Here is a 21,517-nt window from a genome sequence, read left to right on the forward strand (position 1 = left end):
TTTCATATAATTTAATATAATTTCATAATTAAAATTTATTTGCTTTAATTTCTTAGGCTACTCCCAAGAGGATAACTAAAAAATTATAATTCTAAAAAATTATAATTCTCTACTTTATAAAAAAACTTTGTATATATATATATATAAAGTAAATTTACATTACACGTCTCATAATATAGTGAGAATTTATTTTTTATATAAAATAGAAAGCCAATGGGTGTAAAAAATTGATTTTGATAGATTAACAATGAAAAAAAAATCATTTCAAATTTGTTGCAACGGGCCTCGTTGCTAATTTACTTTACAATATATTGTTATTTTCGTTGCTAATGGTAACTAATGACGGTTTATATTGCTAATTTAATTAATTTTTTAAAAAATAAAAAATTAGTAAAAAAAATTCTGTTGTTACTAGCAATTAATTTACCAATGAAAATTGATTGCTAATGGCAATGAATACTATAATTTGTTGCTAATTTTGAGTCTTTAACTAAGCATTTTAGTAACGATTTTCTTTTTCCGTTGCTATTTACGACCGATTAAGCAATGGACTTCCGTTGCTAATTATAATAAAATATTGCTAATTTACTTGTTATTTAATGTTAATATAAATACATTATATGTAATAAATTGTAATTGATACATAATTTTTCACTAATAATTATTATAAATACCTTATGATGACAATAAAAAGTATTATTTAAAGAAAATTATGATGAAAAAATGAATCGAGTGAAAATTATATTAATGAAAATAAAAAATAAAATGTAAATAATTAAAGTAAAGAAATGAAAGGAAAAATGAGAAATGAGAGAAATGGTAGAAGAAAAAGAGAGAATGGAAAAAAAGTGAAGAAAATGATGAGAGAATTGGAAAGAAAATGAAAGAAACAGAAAGAAATTAATGATGGAAAATAAAAGGAAAAAGAAAAAAAAAGATTTGGAAAAAAATGAAAGAAGGTGAAAAAAATTAGAGATTCACAAAAAAAAAAAAGAAATAAAAAGAAAGAAATTGATATGGGAGTCCTATGGATACTAGTGTTGTAATTATGGCATATCTCATAATCCTTGTCGTTGTTAACTGATCTGAGTAATTTGAAATAAGGAGGGTGAGTGTCCTAAACTTTGTCTGAGTATTTACTTGCTAGCCGCTTACTCAAATACCTGCCCATAAATACTATTTTCAGAGATTGTAAAATCATTAATGAAAAATAAAAAATAGGCACTTTAATGTGTGTGATTAAGTACAACAATATGACTCGAATAAAATGTGACACCCATTACCCGTTTATAGTGTAGCCGAGTAATACATACCACGTTCAGTGCCGGAGCACTATATCTTATCTTGTCTTATACCGTATTAATTTAAATTCCATTTATTCGTATTTGTCCATGTGTGAAATTTTTTTTTTATCACAATTTATTTTTGTGGAGACCCGGACAAAGTCCCCTCTGTCTTATTAGCGTTTGGCGAGTTCCATTATTTACTTGTTAAAAATCTTATATCATATGTCATACTATCCATCTCATTTTATTTTTTTGCATATCATATCATATCATATCATCATGGCTCATATAAATTTCAAGTAAATATTTTTCATTTCATTCTTATAAAATGATGTACAATAATTATAATTTATTATACAGTCTCAAAATTTAATTACATCACATTTATGTATAATGAGCAAAAGTACAAGAACTAAATACACATGGGCCCTACTAAAATAGACTGTTGAGGTGACACATCACACTATAGCAAAGTCTGCTCTAACTCACTATCTGGACTGGTCCTGCTCGCTAGTACCTACGCGATGGAAAAATCAATGCGCTAAATATAATACTTAGCGGTGTATAAATTAAAGTAAAAATAACTAGATAATTAAGAATATTTATTTCGTGTATAATTTCATGAATTTTGAGTCATTTACATGTTTATTGAACTTTGGGAGCAAATAAATTTATCAGGATCTTTTCTGCTCATTTATCTCATATTCAGTCTTATTAAATTCATATATGTGATCTCTTCATGTAATTATTTAATTTTAAAGCTTATTACTCATATCTATGCCCAAGTAACCTACAGACTATAAAGACTGGATATACGAGAGTATACTAGTTAGACATTCGTATATCTATCATGTATACATCAGTCATGTCAGGCACAAGGCCAGCAGGCAGACATAAAGCTAGAAATCATATCAGGTACAATGACCAACAGGCAGGCATAAAGCCTGTAGAATAACCATATCAGACAGATGTTGTCTATCAATGATCATTCTTGTGGGCAATACTGCAATATGTTGTCCATAATTGATATATCAATCGATCCATGCTATATACATAAGTCTAGGTATACTTTGGGCAAAGTAGTATTATTAAGTACTTATAGTTTCATTATTTCATAGTATGTACTATTTGTGTTTCATAGCATTTTCATGTTACTTGTGATGGGAAACATAAGTCCCACATACATATTCATGTCACTTTTATGTTTAGCAAATCATTTTGGTTAATTCTATATCATATGACAAGTCATTTTATGAACCATTCTCAAGGTTTAGATTTGGTGTCTTAATTTTACCTAGCAAATTGGTTAATATGTAGCCATTGTTTGGCTACACTTCCTTGATGGAAGTTGTTCTTCTATGTCTTATCTTTTTTTTCTTTTTTGAATCATGTCATTTAGAGTTTTAGAACTCAAGTTATGGTCAAATTACCAAAACTGGTTCATTGACCCTTTATGGTTCTAGAATCAGGCAGATTCTAAAGTCAAAATTTATTTAGTCATTTGGGCATGCTACAGCCATTTTTAGGCCTAATATCCTTCAAATGAGTTGTTATACTGTGTCTTAGGGTCACTCAAGTTTAAGACTTACAATTTTTCAGATTATGTAGAGCGAGTTATAGCTAATTAATTGACCTGGACTCATGAACCCTATGCCTTCAGGATTTCAGATTCAGGTTAGTGTTTTTTATTCCCATTTTAGGGTTCTGACACTCCAAATTTGAAGAAAATTCCTAAATCAAAGTTGGAGTCCTATTTCTTAGGTTTTCAGAACAGTTTGGCTCATTCTAATTGGAGTTTCCTAGTGTGAGATATGATTTAAATACTGTTCTGGGGTCAAGTGGTTATTTAATTCAATTTCAGGATTTGGCATACTGAATTGTCTTAACAATTTGGCCAAGTCCCATTAGGTTCTGGGTTTTGGTCAAAATACCAAAGTTGTAGTTCTAGGTCTTATAAAAATTTTAGCTTTGATTTAACTGCATTTGCAGTTTTGTGGATCAAGTTATGACATTTTTTTCAAAACTGGTCAGGTAGGTCAAAGTCCAGAATTTCAGGTCAATTTTGGTTTTGGTCAGAATTATTGACCTAACTTGTTCTAGCAATTTGGTTGGTTTTGAGTCAGAATTGAGCTCTATGTTCCTCATGAAAAATGTGCTTCTATGTCTAACATTTCCAATAGTTCAAGAATCAGGTTATTCTGACCTTCCTAGAGTGAGTTATGGCCATTTGAACATTTACTATTCATATAGTCATTTTTCCAGGTCCAGCAAGTGGTTACCCGGATTCAAGCCAATTTTAGGTCATGTTAGGTTCAGTTTCTGGGCAGGGTCTCTACATGAAAAATGTGGCAAATTGTTCTAAATTTCATCTTCAATTAGCCTCACACCAATTGGAGCAATGTGGCTCTACGTATGGCCACATAACCCTGCTGGACTCATATGTCCAGAATCCTGCACAGAAATTCAATATTTCCAAAATACATTCCACCCAACTACCAAACTTCAATGACATTCATTGCACTTCTAATAGTTAATAAATGGTCTCAACAAACTCAATTAGGCATCAATTCACAAAACCCTAAATTTTGGGTCAAAACCTAACTTCCAAATTCTCACTCAAGCAAACTCATACCATGCAACTTATAATACATGTATAATTATTAATCGCCATTACTAAACCAATTTAATTCAACCAAAATCATCATATTCCAACATTTCCCCATAGCTACCAAAAATTCACCCCTTCATATACTCATTATTTTCTCAAATTTTCATGTAATATCAACTTATTTCAACTCAATTTCAAAGATTTAGGAAGGAGGAAAGTAAGGATAGGCACTAACCTCGACTTGAGCCAAATTGACCTTGCCTAAACTTTAAATTGTCTCACTTTCTTGGCTACCAATAGCTTTCTCAATGTGTAGGAGCAAATTTTAGTGAAGGCAAGTATAGGTTTTAGGGTGTAGAACATGGGAAAATCAAGCTTCTTGTGAAAAAAAATGGTGGAAGCTCTCTTCCATGGGGTTCGACCAGGAGGGAAGTGAGGAAGAAGATGAGATTTTCTTAGTCAAATTTGTCTCATATTCAATATTTATCCATTTTAGTTTATTTGTTAAATTTTAATTAGAGCAAATTTTTTTTAATTAGGTCATCTTTGCATCATGCTTATGTCATAAAAATTTATTTAAATTTCATTTCTTTTATTTTCTTTTCCTATTTTCTCTACTCATTTTCATTACACAAATTCATGATTTTAATTCATTTTAATTATTTTATTCTCACTCATTTGATTGACATTTAGGTCAAAATTCAACACTGATGATAAAATGACCAAAATTCCCTTCGTTGTGTTCATCAAGTTATAACTGTCTTTACCGATCAGCATAAATTTTTTTGTATTTTCTTGGCATTTTTATTGTCACCTAAACCTCATAAATCTTTCAATTAAGTCCCAATATTTATCTTACAGGGTTTTTCCATGAGTCTAGGGTTGGCAACTATTTTCACAATCGCTTTCCATTAGGGTTACCCATCGCTGTGACCTCCGGCTCATTTAACCGAGCTGCACTTCACTTCTTTTTATTTTTCTTTAGTTTTACTTGGTCTTTATTCAATCAATTTATGCCTCCTCACTCTAGTTTAAGTGTAGTTCTAGACATCCTGACTGTTTGAACAGATGTTAATCATCGAAATAGTAGAATGTACAGACTATCTAAAATGAGGGCGTTACATGAAATCTATCACAAGACTATGAAAATGTTTTGTTTTTGATACTAAAAACATCGCATAACATATTCAAATTTTATATGGGATGACTATTTGGAATTTTTTGCTTCCATCTCAAATTTTTATGAGCTCTGCGAAACATTTGGTGAATTTTTAAAGTTTAGAGAAAGACCTGGAAAATTAAAAGCCAACACAATCATCTCAACGGCCAACTGGTGCAGTTGCTGAATTATTTTGGAAAACCATCAAAGTAAAACATGGGATGCTATATTTTTAATAGTATTTTATCCTATTAAAATTTTAGGTTTATCTCATTGAATTTTTAATTCATTCAATTTTTTAGATATTTCAATTTAATAATATTTTATTCCACTAAAATTTTGGGTTTGCCCACTTAATTTTTAAATTTACTCCATATACATATATATAACCATTTTATGAAGATCTTTATTTTGAGTTTTTATTAAAAGAACAAAAACTCCATTTTAGATATTTTGCAATTATGTTTCTATGCCTAATTAATTAAATTTAATGAGAGCTTTAGTTATTATTTAATTTTAATGATGTATTATTCAGGTTTCACAAATCTATCTGTCTATATATATGTATATAATAGACATATTTTTCTTTAGTGATACTATGATACTCTTTATAAAGAAATTTTTTTATCTCTTTTATTTTAAATAGATTGTCACATAAGAGTATTTTATAATTAATCTCTTAATGTTATAATAAGTAATTGTTATTATTCTTGGGTAAATTACAATATATTAAAATATATTTATGTTATATATGTATAATTATATATATTACATACATATAATTTTTTTCACTGTCTTTATGATTTCCTTATTATTAATATTATTTTTAGAATATAATTAAAATTACTAAATGAAGATAATATTAATATATTATATTTTTTTAATATATTTAAAGATATAAAAAATTGTAACATTTAAAAGTGATAGAAAATAATTATATAATTTAACCAACCTAAAATTATTTCATATTTTTAATAAATATTTTTATTGTATTGCTATATTTTTATTATTTTTATTATGATTATGAAGTAAAAATTCAAAACTTTAGGTTTTTTTTGTAATTAGTCAAATTTTTTTTTTTTAATTTTGGCCTAATTTTAAAATTTAATATTTATTATGACTCGATCAAAATTAGAAATTTGGGACGCTAACATAGCACTTGATGTAATAAAAATATTATTTTTTTAATATATTATTGCTGACGTGATAAGTGATATGGTATGAATTTTTATATTCTTATTGACATAATAGTTGACGAGATAAAAATATTATTATTTTATATGTTATTGCTAATGTGGCATAACTTTAATAATTAAAAAATTTAAAACTTTTAGACTTTTATCAATTATAGTTAATTCTATAAGTTTATTTTATTTATAGCTAGTTGGCTAACTTTGATTTTTATCAAAAATTAATATTTTATTACTTATATCCCTCCACCCATCACTCTCTCTCCCTCACCCTCTTCTTCCACCCACTTCATCCAATAATATATATACACCTCTCTATCTTTATCTCTCTCTAAAAAATATCTCCACACCCATCCCTCTTTCTCTCTTTCTCTCCCTCTCTCCTCCTAACCATTGTCATCCAGCAATATATATATATATATATACTCTCTCTCTCTCTCCCTCTCTCTCCTCTTCCACCCACTGTCATCCAAAATCATTTTTCTTATTATACTAAGTAATATAAATATTTATTTTTGCAATTGTAATAGGTAATAAAGCCGGAATTTTTTATCAAGTTAGATCAAAATTAGTCAATTGGTTATAGATGAAATAAACTTATAAAATTAGTTATAATTAACAAAAATAAAAAAAATTTTGAATTTTTTTAATTATTAAAATTATGTCACGTTAATAACAATATATAAAATAATAAATTTTTGCCACATTAGTAAAAACATATTAATGTATGCTATGTAAACAATAATATATTAAAAAGTAATATTTTTATTACATCAGCACTCTCAAATTTTTAATTTTATTTGAGTCATAATAAATAATAAACTTTTAAATTAACTTAAAAAGAAAATTTTTTACTATAATTATAAAAATGCATAAAATTATTTTTTTTTCTAATAATATTAGAAAAAAAATTGAATATTTAATTGTCCAATTTTAAGAACTTCGTACCCACAATTATTTTAATTATAACAAAGAACAAAACATCCCAAAAAGAATCACGGCATTGGAGCTGTAGCCATGACCATTTCCTAGCAATTTCGATTCTTATTTATGAATAATTTTAAAATACCAACAAGACAGACACTCTGGAGGAAACCAACAAAGTGAAACCGAAGGCGCCTGGTGTCTTCCACAAAGGTCCTAACAGAAAAAAACAATGTATGAAAAGCCTTGTGAAATAAATTAATATTAAATTAAAATAATTATTTTTCTTTATTATTATTTTTTAAACTAGATTCGATTGGAATTGATTTTCAAAATCCTCATAGATTTTTCTTTATTATTAATTTTTTTTAACGTTCATTACACATTAATTATACTCGCAGTACATATTTTGATGATAATAATAATATATCAATTAAAATTATTTATTGTTCTAATTAATAGTATTTATAATACAAAAATTACAAAAAATGTTTAAGAAAAATTACTAAAATAAATTAACAATGTCAATAAAATCCTTTACTATTTTTTAAAAGTAGTGTTCAAGGAAAAAAGAAATTAATAAAAGTATAAAAAAGATTTATAATATATTATCTTTACAATATGTGCATTTTAGTTCCTATCAAAATAATTTTAATATATTATCGAATGAACATTAAGTTAATTGATAATTTAAAAAAAATTAAAAAATAATTATAAATTAAAACTCAAAAATTTAAATGACAAAATATATTAAATTCATTATTTTATTTAATCTACAATTATTTTTCAATTTAGAATAAAATTTTAGTAGAAAATATTTGCATTAATAATTATGAAATATTAAAAATTATATAATATTAATATATAAACTAACAATCACATAGTTTTTTTTATCAATTTATTCGTCTTTCCCTTCATTACCAAATAATTATAAAATTTTTTAAAAAGTCCTAATTTATATTTTTAATATTGTTATATGAAATAGAAAATATATCTCCAAAATATAACCTCCGAAGACTCCGCAACTTCTGCCAGATTTTGATCGGAGAACAATTTGTGAGTACTTGAGTCTTAGCAGTAGACGACGATAGGTGACTGAGGAGTGGCACTTGAATCACTGTTATCACTCAAATCGCTCATTTTCTTTGACATAAAATAGGAAGAAAAAGGAATGAGTTAAGAAAAAGGTCAAAACAATACCTTCACTGGAGTAGCTAAGCACCAAGGTCAGAAAGGAAATATCACTAGAAATCGCAAAGAGAAGGCAAGGAAGATAAAAACAACAATGCAGGAAAGATAAAAGAAGGAAGAAAGTGGAAAATGGGCTTTTAAAGAAGGAGAAGAGGGCAATAAATGGCTTCGAAGTATGAATCGTCACACTTGCCGCCCTATCACTTATCAAGAAAAAATTTAAATGATGACTTCAAAGTACAAATCCTCACACCTGCTGCCCTATCTCTTACCAAGAAAAAATTTAAATGATGATAGCTCACATCAAAAAGATCGCTCAAGGAGTGCCTGACAGTTGTCCCCAAAAGGTAAAACACGATAGCCAAAAAGAATCACATACAAATAGTCATGTCATACCCCAGTCAGACGAACAAACAACATGAACATAAATGTACGGAAAGATCGAGGAGGAGAGGGGGGGGGGGGGGGGGGAGAAGTGGAGGAGGGGACTAATGATACTCACATCAAAAAGATCGCCCAAGGAGTGCCTGATAGTTGTCCCCAAAAGGTAAAACACGATAGCCAAAAAGAATCACACACAAACAGTCATGTCATACCCCAATCGGACGAACAAACAACATGAACATAAATGTTCGGAAAGATCGAGGAGGGGGGGGGGGGGGGGATGGGGGGAAGGGGGGGGACTAATGATACTACCTGGTCAAAATCTAAGTCAAGCATGACAGTCAAAAAGTCGAACAATGTTTAGATGGTCAAAGAGGTCTAACGAGTAGAACAAAAATAAGACCGAACAAAACCTTCATTCACCCAAAAAAGCGAACGAAAGTTATACCGAGTAGTAACCATGCCAATAATCAAGCAGAGCCCGGATCCCACTGATTGAGCAATAATCACATCAACAATCAAGTAAAGAGCAGATTTCATGGTGACAATCTTGACAATTTAGCCAAGATCACCTCCATAAATAAAACAACGGTTATTTTCCTAAAAAGCCTATAAATACCAACCAAGTAACTAGAAATAGGTTTGCGTATTCTCATTTTACAATTCTCATTACTAGCTCTCCAAACATTCTCAAAGACAATCCTTCGACTTGAGAGTCAGAGTAGCCGGCCAGAAGGCCATTTACCTTATCCTTTTTTTACACTGCGGGTTTACGTGGCATTAGGACAAGACCCCTAAAACTTCTGGTAGGATCACTATAATATTGAAAGTAATAAATTTAATTAGTTAATATAATTTTTTAATATAAATTTTCTTCATTCTTAAAATTAATTATCTACAACTAAACCTCTAATTTTATAGAGCAAATTAAAATAAGTTTATAGTTATAACTAATGGTAGTTTATGAAAAGATTAAAATAAGATGAATTCATTAGCTTTTAATTTATTAATTACTTAATTTAAATGAAATGAAATTTTCTTTTAATTTTCTATCTTGCTTTATTAAAATGTAAATTAATTTTTTTACTGTTATTTATAAACAAAATATTTTCAGTGTAAATTTATCATAAAATTGAAAATAATCTAAAATCAAAATCTCAAAAGTGATGATAACTTAGTAAATATTTACTTGACAATCAACATTTTTAATTTAAGTTAATAATTTACTAAAAAATCAATTATAATATAATATCAATAATTTATTTTTATAAAATTAAATACACTAAAATAAATATAAATAAGAAATTAATAACAAAAATATTAATTAATTAAAAAAAAGATAGAGCAAGATTTTCCACTTTTAAGTTAAAAGATTATACTTGGGATAAAGTTAATATTCTGTTATCTAAATCCTCACATCCTCAATTTAATTTTTATAAATTATTATTATAATGAAATTTGTTACGAAAGCATTAAAAGGATATTTCAATTATATATGAAAGTTATTATTCTATTTTCTTATGTTTTTGAATAAATCTGTACAAATTTTTAACTTGGCAATAAAATAAAACTAAATTATTGGAAAGTTAACAATGCTCCTTAAAAAATCTGAAAAATAAAAAAATTTGGGGGGATGACACCTTTACTCAATCTTGAGATTGTGTAAAAAAATAAAAATCTCTCTTAGAAATTTAAATTTATTGATTTTATTGTATTTTATATATTATTCTCTCAACAAAATAGCTTTAAATTACTTCTATTATTTTTAGTAATAAGATAATGTCAAAATTACTAAATATAATAATAAATTATAATTTAATTATATCACAATAATTTTAGATAATGCAAACTCGTAAATAATGTTGGAATAAAAAAGAATGTAGTAAATATGATATTAATGAGCGTTAAGAATAGAAATAAGATTATAATAGAATTTCTAATACAAATGAAATTATTTTTAAGATATAGTTAAAATTGTAATTTATATAATTAAAATTAATTAATATTTATTAAAATATTTTTATTTGTTCACAAGTTTTTACTTGTTGTACTTTTATATATAAAAGTTAAAATTTCACTTGCTTTTTGCCGACACCAAACTGTGGTTCCACTTTCATCTGGCCGTAAAAGCAAAATCCCTTTTCTAGGCGCTAAAAATCCCAAGTCCAAATTACTCAGCGCACACCATATTAAAAAAAGACAAATTATTATTTAATAATTATATTTTTTAAAAAATTAATTATTTAATATTTATATTTTAAAATATATATTATTTAATTTTTATATTTTATTTTCATTAAATTATTTAATTTTTCTATTAATTTTTATTAGTCAATAATGATCAAATTATTATTTAGTTTTATTATTTTAATGAAACTAATTAATTAATCTTTATATTTAAAAAAAAAATATATTAGTCATTCTACATAATTTGATAAACTACCTCAATTCTCTCCTTATTTTACTAATACTCTCTTATAGACCTCTTAATGTTTTTTTTTTTTTTTTTTTCTTTTGTACCCCGCCTTTTCCTCGTCATTCTTTTTTTGTTTTTATTGATCGATAAAAATGATACAAACTATTTATATAAAAAAGTTAATCAATTTTCTTAAATTTATAAATAATCAAAGAAAATTATTTCTTAGTAAAGAAAAAGCAAAAATAATGTCCAAAAAATTAAAAATTAAAATAAAAAACTCAATTTAACAAAATTTCTATTTTTATCCAAAAATATATCTATATTATCTATATTATATATAAATGTATAAAGTGAAGAGGGAATATTAGTTTTATCCAAATTGTCCTTCATCATTCAAATTAATTACAATTATATTTTTATTATTTAAAACAATTTCAAAGTTTATATAAATTTAAAATTTAAAATTTTAGAGTTTATGTAAGTTTAAAATTCTTAATCTTATTTATACTTAATTTCAATTAAATATAAAATTTTATAAGAAGTAATTTTCTAAAATAAGAAATTAAATAAATAAAAAATAATATTAATCTATCCATTATTTATAAAAATATAAAAAAAATATTTATAACGATAGATAAATAATTTGTTGCAAATAATGCATATTAATGATAATAACCTAAAAATATATATATAAAAAAACATATTTATAATGGTAGATAAATAGTTTATTGCCAATAATACATAGTAAAGATAATAGAACATCTATAAAAATTCGTCGTTAATATTATTTAGCAACAAAAATATATATCACTAATAATTTTAGCAATTAGTGTCTTTTATATATTATCGTCGTTAATCTTTAGTGATAGAAACTCTGTCGTTAAATCCTTTATAATGTCAATTCTACAATATACTGTATTATCACTAATAATTATTAGTGATGAAATATTTGTTACTAAATATCTAATAATTTCACTTTTTAATATCATAATAATGAATATAAATTAAAATTTGAATATTATTTTAATAATAATTCTACTTAGACTAAAAAAACATATTATAATTATTAATATAGTAATTCTATAATTACAATCCTATAAGCATTATGATTTTTTTTAATTATTAATTTATTTTAATAAAATTAAAATACAGTTTTATAAAAATACCATTATGATTTACATTATTTACAAAAATATAGGAAGGTATTTTATTTATGTGATCACTTTTTTAATAAATTCTAAAAGATTTTTTTTTATCTCTATCTTATAACTATTTACATAAAAATATTTTTGTACAATGTATTTGAATTGACGTAAAAGAAAAAGAAAAGAAACTAATTTTTGTCAGCAAGACATATAATTATTTTATTAAAGTTTTCTTTCTATTTAATTTCTTATAAATTAATAAAAAAATATTTCATATAAAATAAATTTTTATTTTTTTAATTATAATACATTTCTAAAATTCTTAATTATTGCATTAATATATACACACATGCAACATTGAAAAATATTATAAAAAAAAATTATGTCTGTTGATTTATAAAAAAATATTTAATTAGTATGTAATATATAATAAAGTTATATGAATTTAAATTTTTTGAATAATATATAATTACGAAAAAAACATATAAAATAAATTATATATATGAGAAAAAAATTTAAATAGATAAATATATATTATTTAAAAATTAATAATTAACATAATATGTTAGGCTTAAATTAATTATAAAATTAATATAATAAATAAGAAATTTAAAATTTATAATATTAATTTTTTATTTTAAAATAGTACACTATTAAAATTTAAAATATTTATTTTGTGTACATTTAAAAAATAATAATTTTTTAATTTTTTTAATTTTATAATTTTATTCTAACTTGGTAAAAAATAAATATGCATAAAAAAAATTAGGAATCATGCTTTGAATAAAGAATTGTTATTTCAATTTAATAAATTTATATTTAAATATAAACACAAATTAATATTTTGATTAAAAAAGAGTCCAATTTTCTTATAAATTAAAGAATTATATCATTTAATAGAATTTTTATTTATTTAGATTTAATAACTTTTTTTATTAAAATTTGACATTTACTTTTAAAAAAATAATTATAAAAGCTTTAATTTAAAAATACGTTATAAGTCAGATGACAAAATATTTTACAGTAAATCAAATAATTATTTATATGTTTTTTACTATAATTATTTCAATTAAATATAATAATATACTAATGTCAGTAGTTTTTATTTTATTAGCATCGATTTTTTATTATTAATTTTCAATTTTATTTTTAAAATTTTTCTCCATATTTAAGAAAATATAAAATTATGTAAAATATTACATATTAAATAAAAATTAATAATATTGATACTTATTAATATGAGTGCACATAATTAATTTTATCAAATAAAATTAAAATATCGAATAAAAAACAACTACAAATAAAAAAAATTATATAAAACTATATCAAATTGAATTTATTTTACTATTATATGTAAAAACTCCTAAATAGTATTAGAAAAAGTTTCAATTTTTCACTCTAATTATATATGTTTTATAAAAATTATAAAATGTAAAAGCTAATTAGTTTTGATTAATTAAAGACTTTATTATTGAAGAAATTTAACAAGAAAATATTTGAACCAACAAAATACAAATAGTTAAATTTATATATTTAGAAAACATTTACAATTATAAAATTGTATTATACTTTCATTGATATGCTTAATCTGAAACTGATAAAGGTATATATAAAAATATATGTCATGAAAAACAAAAAATTATACATTATCAAATAATAATCAATATACATATAATAATATTATATATAAAAATTATATATAAAAATATTAAATTATGAATACAAACCATGAGTTCAGAAAACATGCAATGCATGTTAAAAAATAATTAATTTTTTAAAATATATAAGTCAACTAATTAGTTTTCCTAAAATGAAGGACCTAAATATTAGTGTTTTTCAAAATATAAGAATCAAGTAATTAGTTTCCTTAAAATAGAGAGATTAAATATTAGTATGAATAGTATGAATAACGGAAAATATAATGAAGTAATTAAATAGTTTAACAAAAATAAAATAACGAGAATACAAATATATTTTTCAAAATATAAGATCAAGTAATTGATTTTATTAAAATATAATAGAAAAATTAAATAGTAATTTCCTTAAAAAAAAAAAAGAAAGTCCACTTTCTTCTTAATATATATATATATATATATATATATATATATATATATATATATATATATATATTTATTTATTTATTTATTTCCAGCTATAAGACTGCTATGGCATAAATCAAGAGCCAGAATCAAAAGTTGATGCACTCAGCTTGAACTAAGAGTAGAATCTGATGGAATCGCTGTGCAGTCTTCATGGAGTAAAGGAGATTTTCAGTTACAAGTTCGAGAACTGGAGACTATTGGAGGAGGCTTTACGAAATCATCATTTCCAGATAAACGTATTTTTTATGAGCGATTAGAACGCGTAAGAGATTCTATGCTTAGCCTTCTCTTCACGAAGGAACACTACTTCAAGTATCCAAATTTGTCACTAAGTGCCTCGACCCGTCTCTGTGCCGTCAACTTTGATATTGAAAAGCTCGCACGCTTGGTCATCAAACATGGGTTGCTGTCACAAAAAACCCCTTCTTGAGGAACAAGTTGCTAAAAACTGTTTATTTTTTTTTTTTTGTGCTTTGATATTGTTGTGATTTGTTAGGTTTTAATGTCTACACATGAAAAAAAATAAAAATAAAAATCACCTTTTACCCTAACAACAACTTAATTGCACAATCCAGCAGAAGAAGAACAATAGACCATTAAAACCGTCTAAGAATAACTATACAGTGAATACTCATATTAATTTTTGTTTTTATTAGTTGTTTGTTTAATAGTGTAAGTTATATTTGAGAAAAAATTTTAATTAAACGAGTAATAAAATATTATTTTCATGTTTTTTAATATATTTATTAAATATATTTTGATAATATATATATTTTTAATTTTCAAACAGTAATTGAAAATTGAAGACCAAAATCTTTATGAATATCAAATGACCATGACAGCTAGCCTGTTAGGTTTGTCATAAGATCGATGGTGTCATTGGTGATCACTTACTCCGTCCTTAGTCATATAATTGTATAAGATTTAATAAGTTTATATAAATCTTGAGTTTTTTTTATTATTTTTTAAATATTTTTGTATAAAAAATAATTATGCAACATTCTATTCTCATCATTATATAAGAAAAATCCATGAAGATACCAGAATTTTTAGGATTTTCTTAGAAAATAAATAAAAAACCACATTCTGATCCAGGGATAGAATCTTATTGATAGAGATGTGGATCTTAAATATTATAAGAGATAATGAATATGCACAAGGTATTACTAATAATTTCTCTTGAATTAGGAGTCTCCCTAGTAATGTTAGCCCACCCTAAGTATTACTTTGGATTTTTCTACGTGGCCCCATATAAGATAGTCCAACATCACCCACCAAAGCTTAGTTGAATTTGAATACAATATGGGTAGGAAAGATTCAGGAAAAATCCTTTAATTAAAATAATGTGTATTTTTTTTTTTTTGTTAGAAGTTATAATAACCTGTTGGTGTTGGATTATATATCTGTCTGTCCAAATTGATATCTATCCATGTAATTCTTTTTTCACACCTCTTTGTCCAGTTTCATCAAGAGCCAACATCTCTATCTCCTTTCGGTTTTAGCTCTCTGCATTGACTGCTATGGCATACCATCAAGAACTAGAACCAGAAATCATTGTACTTAGCCTGAACTCGGAGTCAAATCAGGTGGAATCGTTGCCCAGTCTCGACAGAGTAGAAGAAATTTATCACACCCTACCCCTCTGTAAGGCATAACATGATCCCGTAGTATACCTAATGAATTACCAACTCCGTCTACTGATAACCCATTAAATACACTACAAGGGATTTTAAAAACTTTTCTTACTTCTTTTACAGTGGTGAGCACTATTTACAGGTGTTAAAAACCTTTTTGAACTGAAGTGATAGAACTAACACATTTGAATTATTTGAAATTTCTGTAAAAATTTTGGCAGAGTGCCATCTGTATTTTGGATAAAACATTTCTTTAGAAAACCTGTAAAAAAGCACTTCAATATATTTCCAAATCTCAACTCCAACATATTTCTCAACACAACATATTTCTCAACTTAAATCCACAGTGATTTTTCAAATACTGAGATACAAGAAATATAATACAATTTTTACAAGCCAAAATAACTCATAATTATTTTACAACTTCAATGTACAATTTGAATTTACAACTGCTCAAAACCAAAAATAATATGTACATACAGTGAACATACATTACAGTACAAAATGCAAAATGTGGTATACTCATTATATCCGAAAATCTCTTGTTGGAGGTACTAGCAGCCTAATCTGCTGCCCTGTCCGTCTGTCTACCTGCGACAGCAATAAAAAGCTATCGCTGAGACAATGCCTCAGTTGTGCACAACATTAACCAAATACAACTTTAAATCACAATTCATAAATCATATAAATAGTGGATACTTAAAACCATAGTTAATTTCAAGACAGTAATTGTCAACAAGAATTTAAACTCCATTTCTCAATATCACAATAAATTTCAATAAGTCAGATCATGGTTAAATTCAAAAGATAGTGTATGTCAATAAGAGTTTAAATTCATTTCACAATCTCACAATACATAACAATAAATCACACACAGCTTAATCATGTTCCAAAGTTCAATTCGTCCCAAAAGTCAATGACTAATGAGGAATAACATAGCTAGCTAGCAAAAATATGAGTACTCATCCAATTCGTCCTCAACAGGCACACACCTCAACACTTCAGCCAGAGAGGGAATTCAATTCGTCCCACTAGACAAGCTAGCGAGGAATACAATCAATATACATGATAGCTGTGGTTTCAAATCATTTCCAATGCTTTTCAATCAATAAGTATCCATCAATATCATTCAAACAATTTCTCACAATTTCAAACCATTTACGGTGCTTTTCAAGCGATAAATATCCATTCAAACACATTTCCACAATTTAAAACAATAATGTACAAATAGTCATAATTCATTTTAATTGAAAAATTCAAAAGAAATAGTTATTGTGCACAAACCTTTGATAACTGTCTCCTGGTCTTGACTCAGTATTTCCTTCCCTTTTTCTGAGTCTTTGCTAACTGAGAAACACAATTTGAAGTGTTTCAGTACTTAATTAAACTGTCTCTAACGATAATGCTTGATAATTAATTTACTGAATTCTATTATTTGCTTAGTCAACCTAATATATCGACTATCAGTGCCTACTAGTAAACTAGGTTTTAATGTTACTAATAGGTTACATTCAATAGTCTTTTAGGGTTGGTACATGTTACCAATTCATTTCCATGTATACTGCATTTTCTTGCAATTTGCTGGATTCCGGGATACTAGTTTGACCTAGCCGGATGACCTAGTTCCCTCGGTTTTCGGGTTTCGGCCAAAACTACAAACTTGTAGATCTATGTCTTATGGAATGCGGGGCAAAATTTCAGGTCATTCTGAGTTATGTAGACCAAGTTATGGTCATTTTCCTATTGCTGGTCAAATTGCACCAAAATTGGTCATTTTAGGTCACTTTAGGTCATTTTAGGTTCGGCCAGTTTTTGGACCCGAACTTGTGCAAGCTGTTTGACTTGCTTATGGTCATTTCTGGGCTTTGGTGTCTTCATAAGACTTGTAGATATGGGTCTTAACTATACATGGTTAAAATTTCAGGTCAATTAGACCTGTTTTGAGTGAGTTATGGCCTAAACACTAACTGCTGCCCAAATGGTCAATTTTCAGGCCTTACTTGCACTTAATCCGGATTTGGTCATTTTTCAACCTACCTTGAAAGCAGAATTTTGGTAAGCTTTCTTCATGAAAGTTGGCACATTTTGTGCCTAGTTTCACCTCCAATTGGTCTCATACCAATTGGAGCCACACACTTAAAGTTATAGGCCTAAAACTCAAACTGCCTTATTGCATTTCTTGCATACACATCAAGCATCACTTTTAACACTCACCAAACTTAACATTCAAACTAATTCTGGTTGTACCACAACCTAAACATAATTTACAACATATTATAGGTCATTTTGGCAGCTTACAATTACATTCAATGTGCACCAACAAGTGCAGAATTTGTCCAATTCAATTTACAACAATTCAATCACCAATTCATGCTCATTTACATGTCCCACTTCACACCACCATACATACACTCAAACTGCCATAACAACCAACACATTTTAACATCATTACTCCATAAACCAAGCATGAATTCTAGCATTCCTCAAGGGTTAGCAAACTGCCACAATGGTACACTTACATTCCATTACTTTCCAAGCTTTAAATCTCATTTTACAGTTACATATACTAAGTATACATTACCCAAACAATTTCCTACACAATATACATTTAATCAATCATTTAATTCACCATTTACAAGCACAATTAAACTGCCTTCAAGGTGCTTCCATGGCTGCCAAAAGTACACATTTCCATTCAACATCAAAACTCAAAAATTTCTTCATAAATCAAACACCCATAACATGCTTACAAACTTTAACAAAGCAACATTAAAAAACACAAACTTAGCTATTTTGAAGCTTCTTAAAAACTCATCAAAACTTACCTTTCTCACTCCCTAAATGCTGCCCAAGGTGTGGTGGTTACTTTTGGTGAAGAAAGGTGCCAAGAATGAAGCTTAAATCAAGCATGCATGAAGCTTTCAAGTGGATAACAATGGTGGATCTTCTTTTCACCATTTTCGGCTGAAATTGGGAGCTTGGAGATGAACTTCAATCTGCTGTCCAAAGGGTGAATTAGTGGTCCACTTAGGTGTAGATAATTCCCACTAACTCTCCACTAACTTTATTTAATTAATATTATATGTTAAATGTGTTAATTACTCCATTTACACTCCACTTTTGGCTATTTATATTAGGTACCCCAAATTTAATCTTTCATTATATTTTCCAAGTGTAATGCCATGTATTTTTAATGGACATTTAGGTCAAAAGACAATTCTGGATGTCAAATGACCACAATGCCCCTGTTCGGGTTGCATTCCCGATTTTTCGGTAACACCGAGTTTTGTCCATTTTTCGATTTCTCACTTTTCTTTGTACTAATTATTTAATTTTTCTTTGATATTTCTAATGATATTTATACTTCAATAAATATTTATTTGAGTCCTAAAATATTTTCCAGGGTTCCCCGCCGTCCAGGGCTAGTCAACGGTCCACGCCGTGACTTCCCGGTTCGGTCACCCATCGCTAGGGTTCTCGGCTCGCTTAACTTGGTTGCATTTCTTTACTATTGTTTTTCCTTTATTTTTCTTGTATTTTCTTTTCTTGTATTTCATTATTTTATGTCTCCTCACTCATCTCGAAGTGTAGTTCTAGGCATCCTAGCTGTCCGGACAACACTGGTCAACGGAACAGTAGTACGCACTACCGAACATAGGGGTGTTACAAAATTCTCAGCTACAAGTTTGTGAACCAGAGATTATTGGAGGAGGCTTTTACAGATTCATCGTTTCCAGATAAGCGCATTTCTTATGAGTGGTTAGAACATGTTGGAGATTCTGTGCTTAACCTTCTCTTCACCAAGGAATACTACTTCAAGTATCCGGATTTGCCACCTGGTGCCTTGACCTGGCTCCGTGCCGCCAACGTTAATACAGAAAAGCTCGCACATGTGGCCATCAAACACGGATTGCATCACTTTTTGCGTCACAAGAAACCCCTTCGTGAGGAACAAGTAAGTTACCAAAAATTGTTTGAATTTTTCTTTTTTCTTTGCTTCGATACTATTGTGATTTGTTAAGTTTGAATGTCTCCACAAGAAAAAAATAAAAATAAAAATCACCTTTTACCCAAACAACAGCCTGATTGTACAATCAGCAGAAGAAGAACAGCAGACCATTAAGATTGTCTATGAATAACTATATAATTAATACTAGCATTAATTTTTGTTTTTATTAATTGTTTGTTTAATAGTATAAGAAATATTTGAGAAAAAATTTTAATTAAATGAGTAATCAAATGTTATTTATATTTTTTAATATATTTATTAAATATATTTTGATATTATTTTTTTATTATGAAACAATAATTGAAAATTGAGGACCAAAATCCGTACAAATATCAAATAACCATGACAGCTAGCCTGTTAAGTTTGTCATAAGATCGAAGATGTCATTGCTGATTACTCACTCCATCCTTAGTCATATAATTGTATACAAGACTTCATGAGTTTATATAAATCCTGAATTTTTTTTTTTTTTACCCCTGCACTGACAAAATGCTAACAGTTACTCTAATAAGGCCTAGTTGAACCAACAACCTCCCTGATATTGACAGAATCTCATTGGATATTGACATGATCCCAATGAATCTTCTTAGTCTTAGTTGAATACCTGAATTAGGGGTCTCCCTACTAATGTTAACCCACCCTAGGTATTACTTTGGTTTTTTAAACGTGGTCCCGTATAAGATAGTCCAACATCACTGACCAAATCCTAGTTGAATTTGAATATAATATGGATAAGAAAGATTCAGGCAAAATCTGGTAATTAAAATAATATCGATATCATTCATGTAATTCTTTTTCTCCACCTTTTTGGTCAAGTCATATGATGGACAGATTTGAGAATTCTCACAAGCAATCTTGGATTATCAACTGCACTCCAATGGACTAGTGGATGTGCCAAAGGTCCTTGCAGACATTGTTGAATCACTCATTGGGGCTGTTTTCATTGATTGCAATTCTTCAATTGATACAGTTTGGAAGGTATTGTCCTTCTATAATTACATTGCTCAACTTTTCATGTTTGTAATAAAATTGTTGAGAGAAACAATAATAAATATATTCACCAACTGTATGAATATGAATTGTGAAATAATAAAAATGCAATAATACTTATCTTGGCCTTAAGTGTTCAAGAATTTGTTAGAACCCATAATTAGTAGAGAAATGCTCAAGATGCATCCAGTAACGGAGTTGTATGACGAATGTCAAAAGAAGCATTTGAAAGTGAAATTTGTGGATTTGTGGAGAGAAAGCATGGCTTTCGATGTGTTCATAAATGATCAGCTTGTGGGAAGAGGAACCTATGTCCTCAAGAAAGAAATTGCTCATAATAGAGCAGCCAAAGATGCATTAGACAACATTGGAAGAATATTGGGCGAGAAAGACAGTACAGATGAATCATGATTTTGATTTCATTCTGTCAAGTTATATGTTTGTAGGCATTGTTTGTTTCCACTGATGTTCTCAAA

The 21,517-nt window shown here is 27.1% G+C and overlaps 1 protein-coding gene across 1 annotated transcript; it reads left to right on the top strand.

Annotated features, from left to right (window-relative positions):
• Positions 1–15,928: 15,928 nt before the first annotated feature.
• On the top strand, positions 15,929–21,452 carry LOC110653044 (ribonuclease 3-like protein 3). The gene is made up of 4 exons (XM_058128548.1): positions 15,929–15,994; positions 19,740–19,997; positions 20,952–21,029; positions 21,183–21,452. The coding sequence occupies exons 1-4, from the start codon at positions 15,929–15,931 to the stop codon at positions 21,450–21,452; spliced, it is 672 nt and encodes a 223-aa protein (XP_057984531.1).
• Positions 21,453–21,517: the final 65 nt, after the last annotated feature.

The sequence above is a fragment of the Hevea brasiliensis genome, chromosome 10 (genome assembly GCF_030052815.1).
Source record: "Hevea brasiliensis isolate MT/VB/25A 57/8 chromosome 10, ASM3005281v1, whole genome shotgun sequence".
Classification (NCBI taxonomy): domain Eukaryota; kingdom Viridiplantae; phylum Streptophyta; class Magnoliopsida; order Malpighiales; family Euphorbiaceae; genus Hevea; species Hevea brasiliensis.

Excerpts from the sequence above, each read along its gene's own strand:
- LOC110653044 (XM_058128548.1), top strand. The coding sequence starts at position 15,929 with ATGGCATACCATCAAGAACTAGAACCAGAAATCATTGTACTTAGCCTG. Across the intron at positions 15,995-19,739 it reads TGAACTCGGAGTCAAATCAG|AGATTATTGGAGGAGGCTTT; the intron begins GTGGAATCGTTG and ends TTTGTGAACCAG. Across the intron at positions 21,030-21,182 it reads CAATTGATACAGTTTGGAAG|AATTTGTTAGAACCCATAAT; the intron begins GTATTGTCCTTC and ends TAAGTGTTCAAG.